This window comes from Pseudorca crassidens, chromosome 10 (assembly GCF_039906515.1).
Source record: "Pseudorca crassidens isolate mPseCra1 chromosome 10, mPseCra1.hap1, whole genome shotgun sequence".
Classification (NCBI taxonomy): domain Eukaryota; kingdom Metazoa; phylum Chordata; class Mammalia; order Artiodactyla; family Delphinidae; genus Pseudorca; species Pseudorca crassidens.
Genome location: NC_090305.1, coordinates 21,045,102 through 21,061,082, shown reverse-complemented (window position 1 = coordinate 21,061,082; position 15,981 = coordinate 21,045,102). Strand labels below are relative to the sequence as shown.

At 45.0% G+C, this 15,981-nt stretch overlaps 1 protein-coding gene and 1 non-coding gene across 2 annotated transcripts; both read right to left on the bottom strand.

Moving 5' to 3' along the window:
- Positions 1 to 248: 248 nt before the first annotated feature.
- Positions 249 to 331, bottom strand: TRNAL-CAG (transfer RNA leucine (anticodon CAG)). Its single transcript has one exon. It is a non-coding gene; the product is annotated as a tRNA-Leu (tRNA).
- A 2,634-nt stretch (positions 332 to 2,965) lies between these two features.
- On the bottom strand, positions 2,966 to 9,620 carry BTN1A1 (butyrophilin subfamily 1 member A1). The gene is made up of 7 exons (XM_067752229.1): positions 9,542 to 9,620; positions 8,930 to 9,277; positions 6,847 to 7,128; positions 5,873 to 6,022; positions 5,361 to 5,381; positions 5,236 to 5,262; positions 2,966 to 4,836 (listed from the first exon to the last, which is right to left on the bottom strand). Exons 1-7 carry the CDS (start codon positions 9,618 to 9,620, stop codon positions 4,163 to 4,165), a joined length of 1,581 nt encoding a protein of 526 aa, XP_067608330.1. The 3' UTR covers positions 2,966 to 4,162.
- Between the last annotated feature and the right edge of the window lie 6,361 nt (positions 9,621 to 15,981).

The following is a 15,981-nucleotide window of genomic DNA, read 5'->3' as shown; positions in this document are numbered from 1 at the left end:
ATTCATTCGACTCCTTGAATGTGAAGGAGAGAGAGAGGGACAGACAACTAGAGACAGTGAAAGGAGATGAGATTACAATGACTAGATCTTAAATTGTGTTCTGGGTACAGAGTGCTTTCATTCTTTTTTTAAAATATTTTAATTTTTTTATTTCGGATAATTTATTTAAAAAAAGAAGGATGAATCCACGAGGTGAACATGAAAGAATGTGATACACATACAATCGTTGAATAGTTTGAAAAACGAACTGTCAGGAGTGGGATTCGAACCCACGCCTCCAGGGGAGACTGCGACCTGAACGCAGCGCCTTAGACCGCTCGGCCATCCTGACTCGCTGTTTGCATACGACGCTCGGGTTTCATTTCCGTGTCTACCTCAACGCTAGTCAACCTTTTTTTTTTTTTTTTTTCCCCTGAGGATGTGGAAATTCTTCGGTTAAAAAGCGAAACCACAAGTTTGCGAACGGACCCGGACGCCGACCGTGGGTGGAAGCGCAGGATAAGTGCCGGGTTGCCGGGGCCGCCGGGGGGCGTCTTCTGCGTGAAAGCGGATTCGATTCCAGGCTGCCGCGGGCGTGGCGGCGCGGGCCTGGGTACCCAAGAGTAAGGGAACTTTTTCTCCATTCTCGACAGAATTCTTGTTCAAATAATGGCACCCACGTTGCTGAAGTTGCCTTACTTAAATTGACACCTGCTCCCAGGAGGTTTTAGGCTATTTATTCAGTTTGTTGCTCGCCGAGGCCCAGCCCTCTCGGGCGCTCGCTCATTCCTCCCTCCTGTCCTTTCTGTTGTAAATCTCCCCGCTGGGGTTACCCTGGGGACCGGTGTAAGGGTGTCCGGGTGTCTTGCTTCTTGTTCCGAGTTATCCAGCTGTACACTGAGGATTTGTGGACTTTTCTGTATGGATGTTATACCGTTCTCAAAAGGAGGCCTCAAACTGAGACCTGTTCTGCCTTTCACTTTCTACAACTGTATCGCTTTATCTTCCATTAATTCTTATGGCTTTCCTAAATCTCTGTTTATGTCCAGCAAAGCTACCAGATCTGTACCACAAAGAGTTTCTAATTGGTATGGAACACTCCTCAAAGAGAATTTAGTTTAGGTCTTTGGAACTAAACCATGGAGATACAGTTTTTTTGTTTTTGTTTTTTTTAAGGAGAGGATAAACCCAAATTTTTACATCGGTTATATTTGAGTGATGAGATTTTGATCATTTTTATTTTTTTAAATGAACTTCCATATGTATTCAAGGAAAAAGGCTATTTCCATTTTAAATTTTAAAATGAGAGTAAATGTGCATGTGGTTGGGAGCGGACTCAGAGGTTTTGAGAAGGAATTTTGAGGAGACCTGAGTGGGTCTGGAGGCAGAAGGGACAGATAGATAAATTGGGATATGCAGAGAGATGGCGCGGAACAGTTGTTGTTGATAAGGGATGATAGAAGTTGTACAGTTATTTTTCTCTTAATTTGAATGTCTGAGCTCAACTATCTCACAGAATCTCTGTTAAAGAGAGGCAGGCCCTTTCAAACATGTGATGACCAGAGTTGGCATTTGGTGTGTGAAATGAAGTCTATCACTATCATTTCAGTAGCATTTGCGTTTGGGGGCTGATCTTTAGCTGTGGGGTGAGAGGTTTTTGTTTCTGGTTAAAAAAGAAACTCAGGCCTTGGAAATACTACAATTATTTGCAGTGGTGGAAGAGACGCCTTTTTGGTGCTTCTAAAATCACAGTATCACCGATTCTGCTTCAGGTGATTAAGACGGGCTTTGGCAAAGCATCAGCAAGGCCACCTTTCTTCTCTTTTGGAAGGTTTGAAAATAAAGCCAGAACGACCAAGACTGTTCATTTCTTCCAGGCACTGGTAGCTGGTGCCAGCTGGAAAGAAAGCCTCAGGGCTCATCAGATAAGTGCCTCATGTGAAGAGGCTAAACCTGGGAGGGGGGTGGACACAGATGTTTCCTAAGAATCTACTACCAGCTCAGTACTGTGTTTGGTAACCATTTTCCTTGAAGATCATGAGGAAATAGGAAGGGGAGAGAAGTCGCAGAAGTAATTAAAACCTATGACGAGTTCTCTTTCTACTCTCAGAGAGGGCTTCCTGTGGCAGCCCCATCTATTCGGAGTGAGATTTTACATATACATTTCAGGATACACATTGTACATTAAACGAGCAAAACAGCTGCTTGAGGTTCTCGAGTATTTTTAAAGAACTTCGGACTTTGTTTCTTGAACTTGTTTCTTTGTTTTTTGAACTTTTTTACTTTCTAGAAGTACTATTTGAACAGAAATGAATACTTTTTTTTCTTTCCGGTGTGTGGGCCTCTCACTGTTATAACCTTTCCCGTTGTGGAGCACAGGCTCGGATGCGCAGGCTCAGCGGCCATGGCTCACGAGCCCAGCCTCTCGGCGGGATGTGGGATTTTCCCAGACGGGGGCACGAACCTGTGTTTCTCGCATAGGTAGGCGGACTCTCAACCAGTGCGCCACCAGGGAAGCCCGTAAACTGCTTGATTTGCATTAAGGTCAGACCCTCTGTAGGGGGACTATTCCTGATCCTTGCGTGGGACAAATAGGGAAAAGTGGGCATCTCACTGAACTATCAGGGCCTTCAGAGTAGGAATCCAAAGGGCCTTTCCTCTGGAACGGTGGTTTCAAGATCGCCCAAGTTTGTTTGTTTTTCCAATTATGAGGCACCACCACTAAAATTTCCCAAACATTTCCTCCAGAGGCTAAGGGCGGATAGCCATTGGCACTGTGGCCTTATTGTAAATAGCTGGACAGTCCTGGGACAATAGCCCCTTCCCTGGTGAGCCCACTGCCATCAGGTCTGGGGATGGGTCTTGGATAAACAGAACCACACTGCTTTGGCTCACTGCATTCCCACGCAGGTTTCTTTCCTCTGTTTTTGTTTCAGTTCCACTTGTTGGGATAAAGAAAGGAAGGTGCAGATGCTGTTTTCAGCAATCAGACAGACTTATTTATTAGGTTAAGACCATGGGCGACATCTATCCTGGAAACTGGAAAACCCAGTGGAAATGGAAGGTTGGAGCCTGGGTAAATATGCAGTCTATTGGGAAGACAAGACACACATATATAGGAAAATGCAAATACAGACAACTGCGATCAATCCAGCTGTGCTGACACAATGATGCAGCCTTCAGGGAACCCTGAGGAGAAGCAGCGTGTAGGAAAGCTGGGTGGGGAGACAGCGATTGGTGGTGCAGTGTGGAAGTGGGTGGTGGTCGAAGCTAATTAAAGGTATGGTGGAGGGTCTAAACCAAATGTTGGGTTGAGGCTGAGACAATGGCTGATAAAGTGGTGATCTTACTGAACGATGATGCCTGGAAATGCCTCTGAAATGGAGAGATTCTAGATCAAAAAGAAGAAGAGAACCTGAGACTTGTGGAGTCAACAAAGTGAGGTTGAGATGAGCCCCAGGCAAGGGAGAAACACGGGTGCAGAGAGGGGAACAGGGCCGAGGCATGGCTGTGAACACAACCTTTGAATTTTATCTAAAATTCTCCCCTCTATCAAACGTTCTGTCTGATCCCTTAGCCCTGCTCATTTCATCTCTTCTTTACTCTCCTTGCCAATTGCTCAGATCCACCCCAGGGGATATGACTTAAAAAATTTGACATATAGGCCCTAAAACTCTAGGGGCAGGCCAGATGTCCATCAATGGCCTGGGTTCACCTCACTTTCTTCTATCATGACTTCCCCCGCAAGTTCCTTTATGGGATTTCGGCCTCGGATCTTCCCTTCCCAGGATCCTTTGGGTTTTCTGCTTGCCTAAAACCTGTTCCTGTACATATTCCTATTCTGGACACCAAGATGTTTCTGTCACAACCCTCGGCCAGCCTAAGCCCATCTTGATCCCTGAGCTTCAAGTGCCTTCCTATAGGCTTTGGCCTCAAGGGCCAGGAGAACGCGAGAAGCGGTTGGAGTCCCCTCTCCGCCCCCTGAATATTGAAACAGAAACGGAAACAGATTAGGAAGGTCCTACACCCCACACTCTATCAGCAGCAACACAACCTTCTCAAGATTAATTAATCCCTACCCAACAGGAAGAAACAGGGGCTGGGTACAGCTGGCTGATGAAGCCCCAGGGGGTGATAGAGAAGGGGGTAAGAGCGAAGGGAAGCGGTTGAGCTGGGGTATTCCTTAAGGTACCCGTTGGCTGGGCTGGGGAGGGATCAGTTTAGAATGGAGGGTGTCTGTATCCCCAGAGGCAGAGTCCTGCCCTGTGGGCGAGAGTGGGATGTCCTTAGAAAGGTCCTTGGGATCAGCAACTACTGTGACTCCCTCAAGCCCATTAGTGATTGGGCAGATGGTCAGGGGCTTTTTACCACAGGACCACAGGCAGAAGAAGGGCCGGAGGGGGCCTGAGAAAGAGGCATTAGAGAAAGTATAGATATGGGATCCATCAGTCACGTTGTAGAAGCAGATGTCTCCTGACTCACAGTCCAGGAAGATCCCAACTCGGCGGGGGGGTCCCGCCAATGGGAGAGGGGTCCGCAGGGGGGTGAGAGCCCAGTACCCGTTTCCATACAACTCCACAGCCCAGAACCCATTCTCGGGAGTCATGGGGTCATATCCTTTCTTCATCACGTTCTCCCTACACACCCCGATTGCCCAGTCAGTCCTGTCTCCCACCTCCACCTCCCAGTAATGTCTCCCCGAGGTGAAGGCCTCACGACCCAACACACAAGGCCAGGAGTCAAATCTCTCTGGTTTCTCAGGCAGTTTCTGACGTGAATCTTCCAGTCGGACAGATTTTGAATCCTCATACAGAAAGAGGTGGGGGTGGGCGGTATCTGGATCCAGAGTCACATCAACTAGAGACAGAGAGAAAGTGAGTCTGAATATCAGTGAATGTTAAAGGTTGAAAGAAGTGGGACACTGCTCTAGCAGTTGACAGGTCTCCTCCGGAAGAGAGCTGCGTGGCCTGCTCAGCTGTCTCTAGTCCCCTCTTCCACCCACAGCCACAGGGTGATGTATGAACTGACTGCCCCCCGTGCCCCATGGGACCCTGTCAGAGGGGACTTGTCTTCTAGCCATCTTCCAAGGACCCTCTGTGTGCCTCACGGAAAACGTTGAGGCCATTTGCCATCGTCTATCCCCTCTATATCCCCATCACTAAAATATGTTAGTGTTTTTTATTTCCAAGTACTGTAGGACTTTGAATCCCTGAAAGGTAGCTCCTCGGAGCCCTTGAGATATTTAGAGTCACTGACCTGCATGCAATGTAGCCTTTTTCCATTCTGCAAGGGGGGAGGAGGGAAAGAGTGTTATTGACACGTTTTATGATAAGAGAGAGAAAACCTTGTGGATGAAATAATTAGAAGAAGATAGAACTTACTGAGCTCTTCCAGGAGTTTCTCTGGAAAACAAACAGAAATACCTTAGTGACCTTCTAGAGTGGGCATGAGGGAGGGGACAAAACAGGTGTAAGAAACACACAAAGGAGTAACTGTTTACTTCATGACTACCTGATTGTTGAAGCATTATCAATAAATGAAGAACAGGGATTATGTTTTGTTTTCTAAGAAGTATGCAGGAAGTTCCTACTGGCTTGGGATCAGATCTTTAGTCGTTACTGGGAAACCAAGTTAAAAGTAAGGATAGAGTCTGAAGGTGAGTAGTGAATAAACATCAGGTCTATTCTCTCAGAACTGGTTTTGACTCGTCTTGTACCCCAAACCTCTGTTATTCTTCATATTGGGTGCCACTGACTTCAGGAGCCTTATAATCCCCTCTGACTTTCAGAATTCTAGAATCAATTATCTTCCCATTGGCAGTCATCCTAAAGGACTTGGATCCAACCCCACTTGGAAGCATTCCCAAAAAGAAGACTGGGATTCTATGACTTACCTTTAGAGCTGAATTCATGCCTCTTCTGTCTGGATCTTTCCTTATATAGTCTCCAAGTGAAAAATATGGACCCAATTGTGAGAAATCCTAGGACCATCAAGACCACAGCCACAGCCACCATCCAGGGAGTCAGCCTTGGGAAGAAGGGAGCTAAAACAAAATCCCCAAGAAGGACATTTGTTGAGAAGCTCAGAGCAAGTCCAGCTCCTCTCCTGACTCCAAAAGGGGGTGGAAGAGAGGATGACCTGGACCTCTCACATTCCTCCCATGGCAAAATAGTCCCTCCAATGCCACTCTGAGCTTTTCAGATAAATTTTGACCTTAGGTAACAGAGAGCAGAGAAAGAGAGGAATGAAGATGAACAAGAGTCATTTGGGGACAGGACCTGTGAGATAAAAAATATAATGGACCAATTCCTGTTTTCATGGAAATTTCTCCTTAGCTATCAATGCAGGATGGGAGCCAAGGGGTTGAGGGAAGTAAATAAGGAAGGGGAAATGTCACATCTGAGTGCAACAGAATGGGACTCAATGACCAAAGAATAAGGAAAAGTTCCTGCCTGAACCAGAGATAGTGTGTAAGGAATAATGAGAAGATTTGCTTCCCTGAGGACCCTGGAAACTTAGACAGAGCTCTAGCATGGAATGGGGAGGAAGGCAAGGCAAGGGTGGAAACAGGAGAACTAATTTAGTTAGATCCAGAAGACCCCCCCAGAGACAAAGCTTCTCTACCAAGATATATCTCCCAAGATAGAAAATCTGGAATTTGTATGAGATCTAGGTAAAATTTATGCCTTCAGAATCTCTGCTCTTCTAGTGAGGCTGGTGGGGCTTGGTGGGCAAGAGTTTAGGTGGGGGAAAGCTTAAGGTGAGGAAAATAGACAAGTCTGCCATGAGGTTACAGCCGGGCAGGTGTCCCACGTGATGTGGCCCTGAAGCTGTGTCAAAAAGGAACCTAGCACTGATTTCACTGACCTGGTATAGAAATCTCTACTTCCTTCTCTTGGCCGAGAAGGAGGTTCCGGATACAGCAGGACACATTCTTCATGGAGGTGTCCCTGATGATCACTGAAGCTGCCACGGTGAACAGACCTTCTTCACCAGGGTTCCTGGACTCTGACACGGATGGAAACTCCTCTCCCTTGGGAGTTCGCCACTGTACCCGGGGCTCTGGGTACCATCCCACTGAGGTACACTCCAGCCAGATCTCTCCACTCTCTTGAACTTCCATGTGGATGTGAGGATCAGAGCCCAGAGCTATGGAGAAAGGAGACAACTTACTCCTTTAGCGGACATCCTTCTGGGAGGCTTATAACCACAGGGCTACGTAGTTTGAGAAAGAGAAACCCAAGGGAACTGGGGATGAGGGGGACTCATCTCCATAGTTTATTACACAAGGAAACAGAGGTATCAATAAAAGAATACATCTTATCAGAGAGGGGTGCTGTGTTGGGATTTAGTGTTGGAATTGTGGGCAGGAGTTTGGTGGACAGACAAGGGGTCCGGTCAGCGGGAACAGCAAGCCCAGTGGCTTAGGGGTGGGTTAGTGAGTCTAGGCTGGGAGCTCCAGAGATGGGAGAGAGCTCTGTGGTTGGAAGTATCATGAGAAGGCTTTGGGTAGGAAAAGGGCTAGGATTGAGAATGTAAGGATAAACAGAGAAGGAGTATCCTTGAGGAGAAGGGGGATTGGAGGTTCTTTGCACTGAGATTGTAGTTGACAATTTAAGTTTCACTTACCTGTGATACTGATTCAGGAATTTTCTTGAATGATTTCAACCTCATCTACCCCCACCCCCCAATTAAATTGACGTAAATCAACAGGAAGCTGTTTTTCCTTTCTGTTCAGCCTAATTATTTTCTTACAATTCCACAAAGTACAGAAAAACAGCTAGCTTCAGAGAAGAGTTCTTAAACACATATCCACAACTATTGGTTGAAATCCATATACCAAGTTGTCCGTGTACGTGAAAATGTGTATTCTTTTCATGAAAAGGGCCACCACCCTCAGCAGATTCTCAAAGGTGTCTATCACTCAGAAAAGGTAACAAAGACAGCTTTATGCTATCAAATCTCTAGGGCTTTATAACCAACCTTTAAGATACTTCCCTAAAAAGGAAATATGAGTTATATATGATGCTGCCACGTGGGGCACTCTGTTATGAGGCAGGGACCCAGATTTCACCCAGGTATTTTTCAAACTTTATATTTATTTGACTACATACATGAAAAGCAATATAGTTGTATAGTATACATTGTAGGGCAGTCGAGGCACAGTAATAATATCTTACAAGTACATAATGCTTTTAGAATTGACCAAGCAGTTTCTCATATATTGTCTCATTTCATTTCATTTCTGCAAAACCTTGCTTGAGAGGTGGTGCTTTCCCAGTTTTACAGTAGGAAATATAGCTCAGAAAGAGGTCTGTTTGATGCCAAGTGGGAAAGTCAGACCTCAATGTATACTTTCCTCCTGAGTGTTTACCATTTTCCTTGTTGTTTTACTCTGAAATTTGGCTTGAAAGGAAAAAGGAAACAAAAACAAAAACTTTTGTAGGTAGATCAAGACCCTTAACAAGCAGCCATGCTCCATGATTTTAGGAAATTGGCCTTTGGGTACTAATCCATGAAGCGGCGTCAAAGTATGCATTGGGGTTGCTCACCACAGCCTTAATGTAATGGTGAAAAATAGACACAACTGAAATGGTTCATTCTGGGCTTTGATCAAGCAAATTATGGTCTATTAATAGAAGAGAATGTTATACAGTCATTGCATCTTACACTTCTTTAATTAATAACATGGGGAAATGCTTATGCTATAATTGAGAGAGAAGGGCAGGACATCATTGAAATAAAGCTCCGTCCAGAAAGGTAATTCCGCTGCTCCCTTTCCACTGTCAACTCAAACCCCCTTCCTACTCATCTCCTACCCTAGGCCTGCCAACCTCTTCCAGCCTAAAAGGGATTTGGGGAATGAATGTGATGGCTTCCAAATAACAGATCCATAGGAAAATATATCCCTCATGGAGTCACCGGAGAAAGTCAAAACCGGTCTGCTCACCAGCCACCTTCAGAGGCACGGTGGCCTCTTCGTAGTTTTCGTCCTGCCTGAAAAAGCATCGGTACTCCCCATCATCAGAGGCCTTGACGTCCTGTATCCTCACAGCGACGCGCCCCTCCGCGATGCGGTCCTCCACCAGCGTCACTCTCCCCCGGTACTCGGCCATCTGCTCTCCGGGCTGCTCTCGCCCTTCCCGGCGCACGAACACCGCGGGAGAGATCTTCTCTCGGAACCACCGCAACTCCATGCGCTCGGCGCTCACGTTGGGGGAGAGGTGACAGGGCAACTCGGCATCTTCACCCACCACCGCCAGGATGGGCCCCGGGGGTCCAATCACGTCAAAGGGAGCTGCCAAAAAACCAGGAGGGTCAGACAGAATGTGGAGGTGGGAGATGAGGACTGATACAGACCAGGATCCCGCCGAAGGGCGGAGACTGTCCCACCATTTCTCTTATTCCTACGACAGCCCAAGGGAGCCCATCTCGACCCTTATGGAAGTCGCTAAGGAGAACCAAATGGGATTGTTTACAATTACTGAGAAATTTCAACCTTGTAGGCCAGAGAGAGAGAGAGAGAGAGAGGGAGAGAGAGAGAGAGACAGGGGAGACCTACCAGAATCCAGCTCGGGCACCTGGAGGAGAATGAAGACGAGCAGACACCCAGGGAGACAGGAGTTTGGGAAGACTGCCATCTCCAGCCTTTGTGGGCAGCAAGATGCTGGTGGACTGGAGTTTGTCAGGAGCTTCAACCTAGGAGACAGATGAACGGATAGGAGATAGCTATGGGTTGTTGAGACACTGTTCTCCCAGCGTCCTCCCAGCACTTCTTTCCAACTTGGAAAGAGTCATTTGCACCTGAAGCTTCCTCCTTACCTCCCCCCACAGGGCAGACTTTCAGTCCAGGCGGCCCTCAGCACGCTCTCACCGACCACCCTAAGTCTGGTCAATCTTGTCTGTATAAAACAACAAAATGGGCCCTGAATCCCCAAGAGAGACTTAGGATAAGGGAATTGTGAGGCATAGTACCCATTAATGGGTTTCATATAAATAGAAGAACCTTGGAACCACTGCCTTAAAAAACCTCTTCTTTCAAATACAATAATTTGGCATTTGCTTTTAGCAATGATAGTCAAGATACAGTGATGGAGGTAGAGATGGAGACCAGGGGAATAAGTTGGAGGAGAAAGGAAGAAAGATTGGGAGCAGATAGAACAAGAAAGGGGAGCTGAAGAGAGCTAAAGGGCTTGAAGAGTAGAGGGCCTAGGACTAGGGAGGAAGGAGCCAGGGGGAGAGAAAATGACTCCTGGCTGCTGGCTCTCTCAAGGGGTGAGAGTAATCCCAGATACTGACCTCTGATGTTGGAGGAAAAGGCACCAACAAGCTTCTGCTACCAAATGAGAAAGTTGGTTGTGGCCCCAGGGGCAAAAGTTAAAGGAGGAGGAAGGGGGAAGTGCTCTCAGGAAAGCCTGCCCCCAGGTCCCTGATGTATTTACTTTGGGGGAAAAAAAAAAGTTTTCTAGAGAGGAAAAGGTCTGTGGATTTGTGGTCTTCAGCTGAGAAATCAGGATATGCATTGATGACCTGGGCTAAACAGAAGGGGACAGGGCAAAAAAGAAAGAGGATTCAAGAAAACACTAAAAGAAAATGTAAAGCCTTGGGTCGTTAATTCACCTCTCCAAGCCTCAGTTCTTTTATCTCTAAAATGGGAGTATTGTTAATAATACCTTCTTTTGAGTGGTGTTGCAAGGATTAAATGAGATTAAGCATGTTAAGTGCTTAGCATATAATAGGAATTTAGAAGAGAGAAAGTTGTTATTCTATTATTATTTATGTGAGTTGAAAATTAAAGATAGGCTAGGAATACATTTGTGTGTTTCAGTTTTCAGGGCCCCAAAGTTGTCTCTCTGCCAAAGCTACTTCCCTAAAAGCAATTCATGAGGCCTGCAATTTCTTGTTTTGGGTTAAACCCCTTATCGTTATGGAAAATTTAAAAATATGTATATTTTTGAAAGTAGAAATCACTCATAATGTCAGCAAATAATGACAGCCTCTGGCAGAATTGTTGATACTTTTGTAAATATAATTTGAAACATTGTTAATAGCTACATAATATCATATTGAATGTTCCTATAATTCCCAAGATTGTGGGACATCTTGAGTTTTTTGCCTATTATAAATAGTGTGCTTTATACACAAGTCTTTGTCCACATCTTTTATAGTTTCCTGATAAACTTTCTGATGAATTCCCAGAAATATTGTCATCAAGTCAAATGGTATGAACATATCGTCAAAGTTTCTTCCTGAAATGTCAAGCCTATCACACCATCAACCGAGATGTCCTTCTCACCTAATTCCTGCCAGCATTGAGGGCTATTATTCCTCATCATCACTAATGGAATGGATAATGTTGACCAAATTACTACTTCACAATGTGTTTATATAATGAGGCTGGTCATTTTTCATGTTTATATATTTTAATATATTCCGGAAGTGAATTTTTTGAGCTAATTGCCTTTTTTTTTCTAGATAGATTCTGGAGCTTTTATTTTTTTCTTTTTTAATCAAAATGTATGAACTTTTTAGAAATTAAAGACATCAACCCTGTATTATATGTGTGGCAAAAACCCTTCACCACCCGTTTGTTCTTTGCCTTTTAATTGGGACTATGATTAAGACCAACAAAAAATAATTCCTCCAGTGGACCCACCTGAGTGCTAGGAGAATGAATTTTCTCAAATACAAATCTGATCTTGTCACTTTTTGCTTAAAAATCCCTACATGTCTCCTTAGTGACCCCAACACCCAGTTCAGGCACCTTAATCTGGTCAAGAAAATGCTGTAAGATCTAGTGGCCTCGCTCTTTCCTTCCTCTCAGCCTCTTCTCACCAGAGCCTCTCAGTCTGTCCAACTCACATGAGAAACACTTTTGAAGTCTTTGGTCTTATCTATAATGTTTAAAGTAAATTAAACATTTTGCTGCATTACACATGAAATTAAAAAAAAATATGACTCTGGCTAGACTTTGCCCCCTCCAAGTGAAATCAGCTCTCCAGGAAGATGGGCCAGGTTTATCCTGTGACATGGACAACTTTCTGGTCCCTCTTTGCTGGCACAAATCTGACCTGAATCCTACCGTGTGATGCAGATATGTTTATTTTTGTCTTTTGTTTCCAAGTCTTTCTTCCCCTCCTAAACTGAGCTCTTTGAGGTCTCTGACCTCTTATCAGCACATAGACCGAAGTAGAATTTGCAGCTTCAATCACACCCACCAGTCCTTGGCTTTCCTAGTTTGAAATGTGCCTGCCTCATTCTCAGCTCCCATCTGTGCTTAACTTTCAAAAATATCACCGATAATGAGTTTCCTCTCCTCAACCCATTCTGATTAGACTTCTGTCCCTCGCTCTACATTGTCAAAATATCTTAGAGGAAAATTTGGGGCAGGAGGAAGAGCTTTTACTTGCACCCAAGAGAGCTAGACTGAAAGAAAGGAGCTGGGGAAATAGAGAGCAAATGGTATTCAAAGTATTATGTGGCAGCCAAGGTTCTGATGGATAATATCTGAGTCATTTTGACAGCAACTAGCAGTTTTGGACAATCAGTGGCAGGATCTCTCAATTGTCCAGCCTCAATCAGGGAACAGACATTCTAGATGCCCCCGGTTTTCATGGCTCGCATTGTTTTTTAGGTGCCTTTGTGATGTGGGGCTACTATGAGCAAGTTCCTGTTATTCTGGGGTCCTAGAAACATAAACCGTTTCCTCTTAGACATGAAACCATTTGGGCTGAGGAGTGTGATATGCTCCTCCGATGACAAGATGTCAGGTCTTCTTCCCCTACACTCCCCTTTTCACCACACACGATTCAAATTTCCTAATATTATAAATTAGTCAGATCCAATGATTATGCTCTTCCTCGTTTTACTTGACATCCAACAGCATTTATCTGAGGCAACCACTTACTCCTTTTTTTTATGAAGTAGTTTTTATTCTGTCAAAGTAATTCATGCAAAGCATTTTTATTTTTTTTGCGGTACGCGGGCCTCTCACTGTTGTGACCTCTCCTGCTGTGGAGCACAGGCTCCGGACGCGCAGGCTCAGCGGCCACGGCCCACGGGCCACGGGCCCAGCCGCTCCGCGGCACGTGGGATTTTCCCGGACCGGGGCACGAACCCATGTCCCCTGCATCGGCAGGCGGACTCTCAACCACTGCGCCACCAGGGAAACCCTCTTGCTATTCCTTGATGAATCCATTTTTAGATATTACTTTTCGATGCTTTATCATGAGCAAGTGATGATTTCCTTCTTGTGGTGGCTGAGTTTATGTGTCAACTTGACTGGGCTAAGGACTACCCAGGTAACTGGGAAAAGGTCATTTCTGGGTGTGTTTGTGAGGCTGTTTCCAGAAGAGAGAAGCATTTGAATCCGTAAGTGAAGAGACCGTCCTCACCAATGCAGGTGGGAATCATCCAATCCTTTGAGGGCCTGAATAGAATAAAAAGATGCAGGGAGGGCGAATTTGCTCTGTGCTTGAGCTGAGACTTCCAGCTCCTGCCCTCAGACATTAGCACTTCTTGTTCTCTGGCATTTGGACTCTGACCTGGACTTACATCATCGGCTCCCCTGGTTCACAGTTCTTCGAGTTTGGACTGGAACTACCCCAACAGTTTTCCCGGGCCTCCAGGTTACAGAGGGCAGATTGTGGGATTTCTTTGCCTCTATAATCACGTGAGCCTATCCCTCATAATAAATTCTTTCTATATATCTGTATACCGTATATCCTATTGGTCCTGTCTCTCTGGAGAACTCTGACTAATACCATTCTTTTATATCACCAATAGAAATATATCATTTTTGTTCAGTGTTTCCAATACCATGGTTTTGTGGCTATATTTTTATGGAGCTGAGGATCACATATGATTACATTTACTTTCCTGTACAACTTTTTGTGTTTGAGGGGGATGGGGGAGGGAGGGAGTTAAATGATTCACCTTATTTCCTTTGTTTAGTTTTCTGTGTTCCCATCACAGATTTTTCCCAGCCCTTAACAGTCTCTAAGTACAGTCTCCGTAGTCAAACATCTCAGGTAATTTATTAGTGCTATTACAATCCCTCCCTAGCCCCATTCCCATCCCTCCCAGAGCAGCACTTCTCTAACTTAAATGAGCATATGCTTCACTGGAGGGTCTTATTAAAAATACGTTCTGATTTAGGTCTGGACTGCTACCAGGATTCTCCCTGCTGGCTGCTGCCGGTCCACAGGAGCTTTTTCCTCTTCCTTATTCAGAATCCGCAGCTGAAGAGGCAGCTGCTGGCTCTACACGAATTGCGGAGATGACCCTGGGGGATGGTTCTGGCTGAGTCTCGGGCTTATTTCTTTTGCACGTGGCTAAACCAAGCTAAGACAAAGGGCTGGGTGCGAATGGGCACATCACGCATAACACCGTATCCTGTGACTTGTAGTGAGTTTTGTGGTCAGCTGCTGTTTCTCAGGGCACACACTATTGGCATACTGGTAATAACTAGATGTGACCTCATGATATGTTGACATTATAATACTGACATAACCCCCCTATTTACCAAGCCTGTATTAAAGTTATGTGCATCGTGTAGCGATTGCTTTGTAATGTATAGAGATATTGAATCACTGTGTTGTGCAGCATGGACTAACATAGTGCTGTAGGTCAATTATACTTCAAAACAAACAAACAAACTCATAGAAAAAGAGATCAGATTTGTGGTTATCAGAAGTGGAGGGTGGGGAGAGGGGGAATTGGATGAAGGTGGTCAAAATGTACAAACTTCCAGTTATAAGATAAATAAGTACTAGGGATGTAATGTACAACAGGATAAATATAATTAACACTTGTATAATATATATGAACGTTGTTAAGAGAATAAATCCTGAGTTCTCCACACAAGGAAAAGATTTTTCTTTTCTTTTGTATCTATATACGATGGTGGGTGTTCACTAAACTTATCGTGGTAATCATCTTACGATATACATAAGGGAAATCATTATGCTGTACACCTTAAACATATACAGTGCTGTATGTGAATTACGTCTCAATAAAACTGGAAGAAAAGAAATTATGCGCATTGTAGCCCAACAGAGTTTGCATATGTGAATGGAGGCTGGAAAGAAATTGAAGAGGTGTGAAGAAGATGTGATGGGATTCTGTGTAGAAGGGGGGTCCGTGGGGGTGGAGTGAGATTAAATGTGTCCCCTGGGAGCAAGAGGCTGAGGTCTGGTTGAGTGGTGACATCTCTGAGTCACATTCCGGGAAACGCTTTTGAAATGGAGAGTTCCTAGAACAAAGAAGAGGGTCAGGAAAGGAACATATGGGAGTCAATAAAATGAGTTTGGATTGTGCAAGGGAAAAATTAGAAGATTTAGGGAAGGGAGCAGTTGTATGGACCACTCTGAGTTCTTCTTAGAATCTACCCCATTGCACCCTCTCTTCCCATTACCTGGTGGGGCAAATTCCTCCAAAGCAGGGCTCTATCCACCCTCTGGAAGACAGGCTATAGAAAACATGAAAATACAGAGTTCAGTATTTTAGAAGCAGGCCATGAATTCATTATTGGTCTGACTTCACCTTGTTTTCCTCTTATCACAGATGTCACTCCATGTTCCCTGATCAGACCTTGTCTTAGTTTGAGTTCTCCCTGAAACAGGCCCTCAGACACAGATATGGATGCAAGTAATTTATTTGGGAGGTGATCCTAGAAAACATGGTGGGGAAGGGAAGAAATGAGACAGGGAAGAGCTAATAAAGAGTGTGATAACACCCGGATTACTGTTATGGGTCCCTGGGACTCAATCTTGCTAGGGACTCTCTGAGAGATTGTGTGGAACTGGAAACTACCCAATTCAGAGTTGTCACCGAGGGATGAGAAAGCAGAAGGATTTATCCATAATCCAGCCCCTCATTGGCTGAGGATTTTCTAGGTGAACACCAGTAGGAAGGGTATGCCGGTGACCACCAAGGGGAGAGAGAGAGACAGACAGACAGAGGGGAGACTGAGAATCAGTGAATGTGAGCGATTCAGGGGGC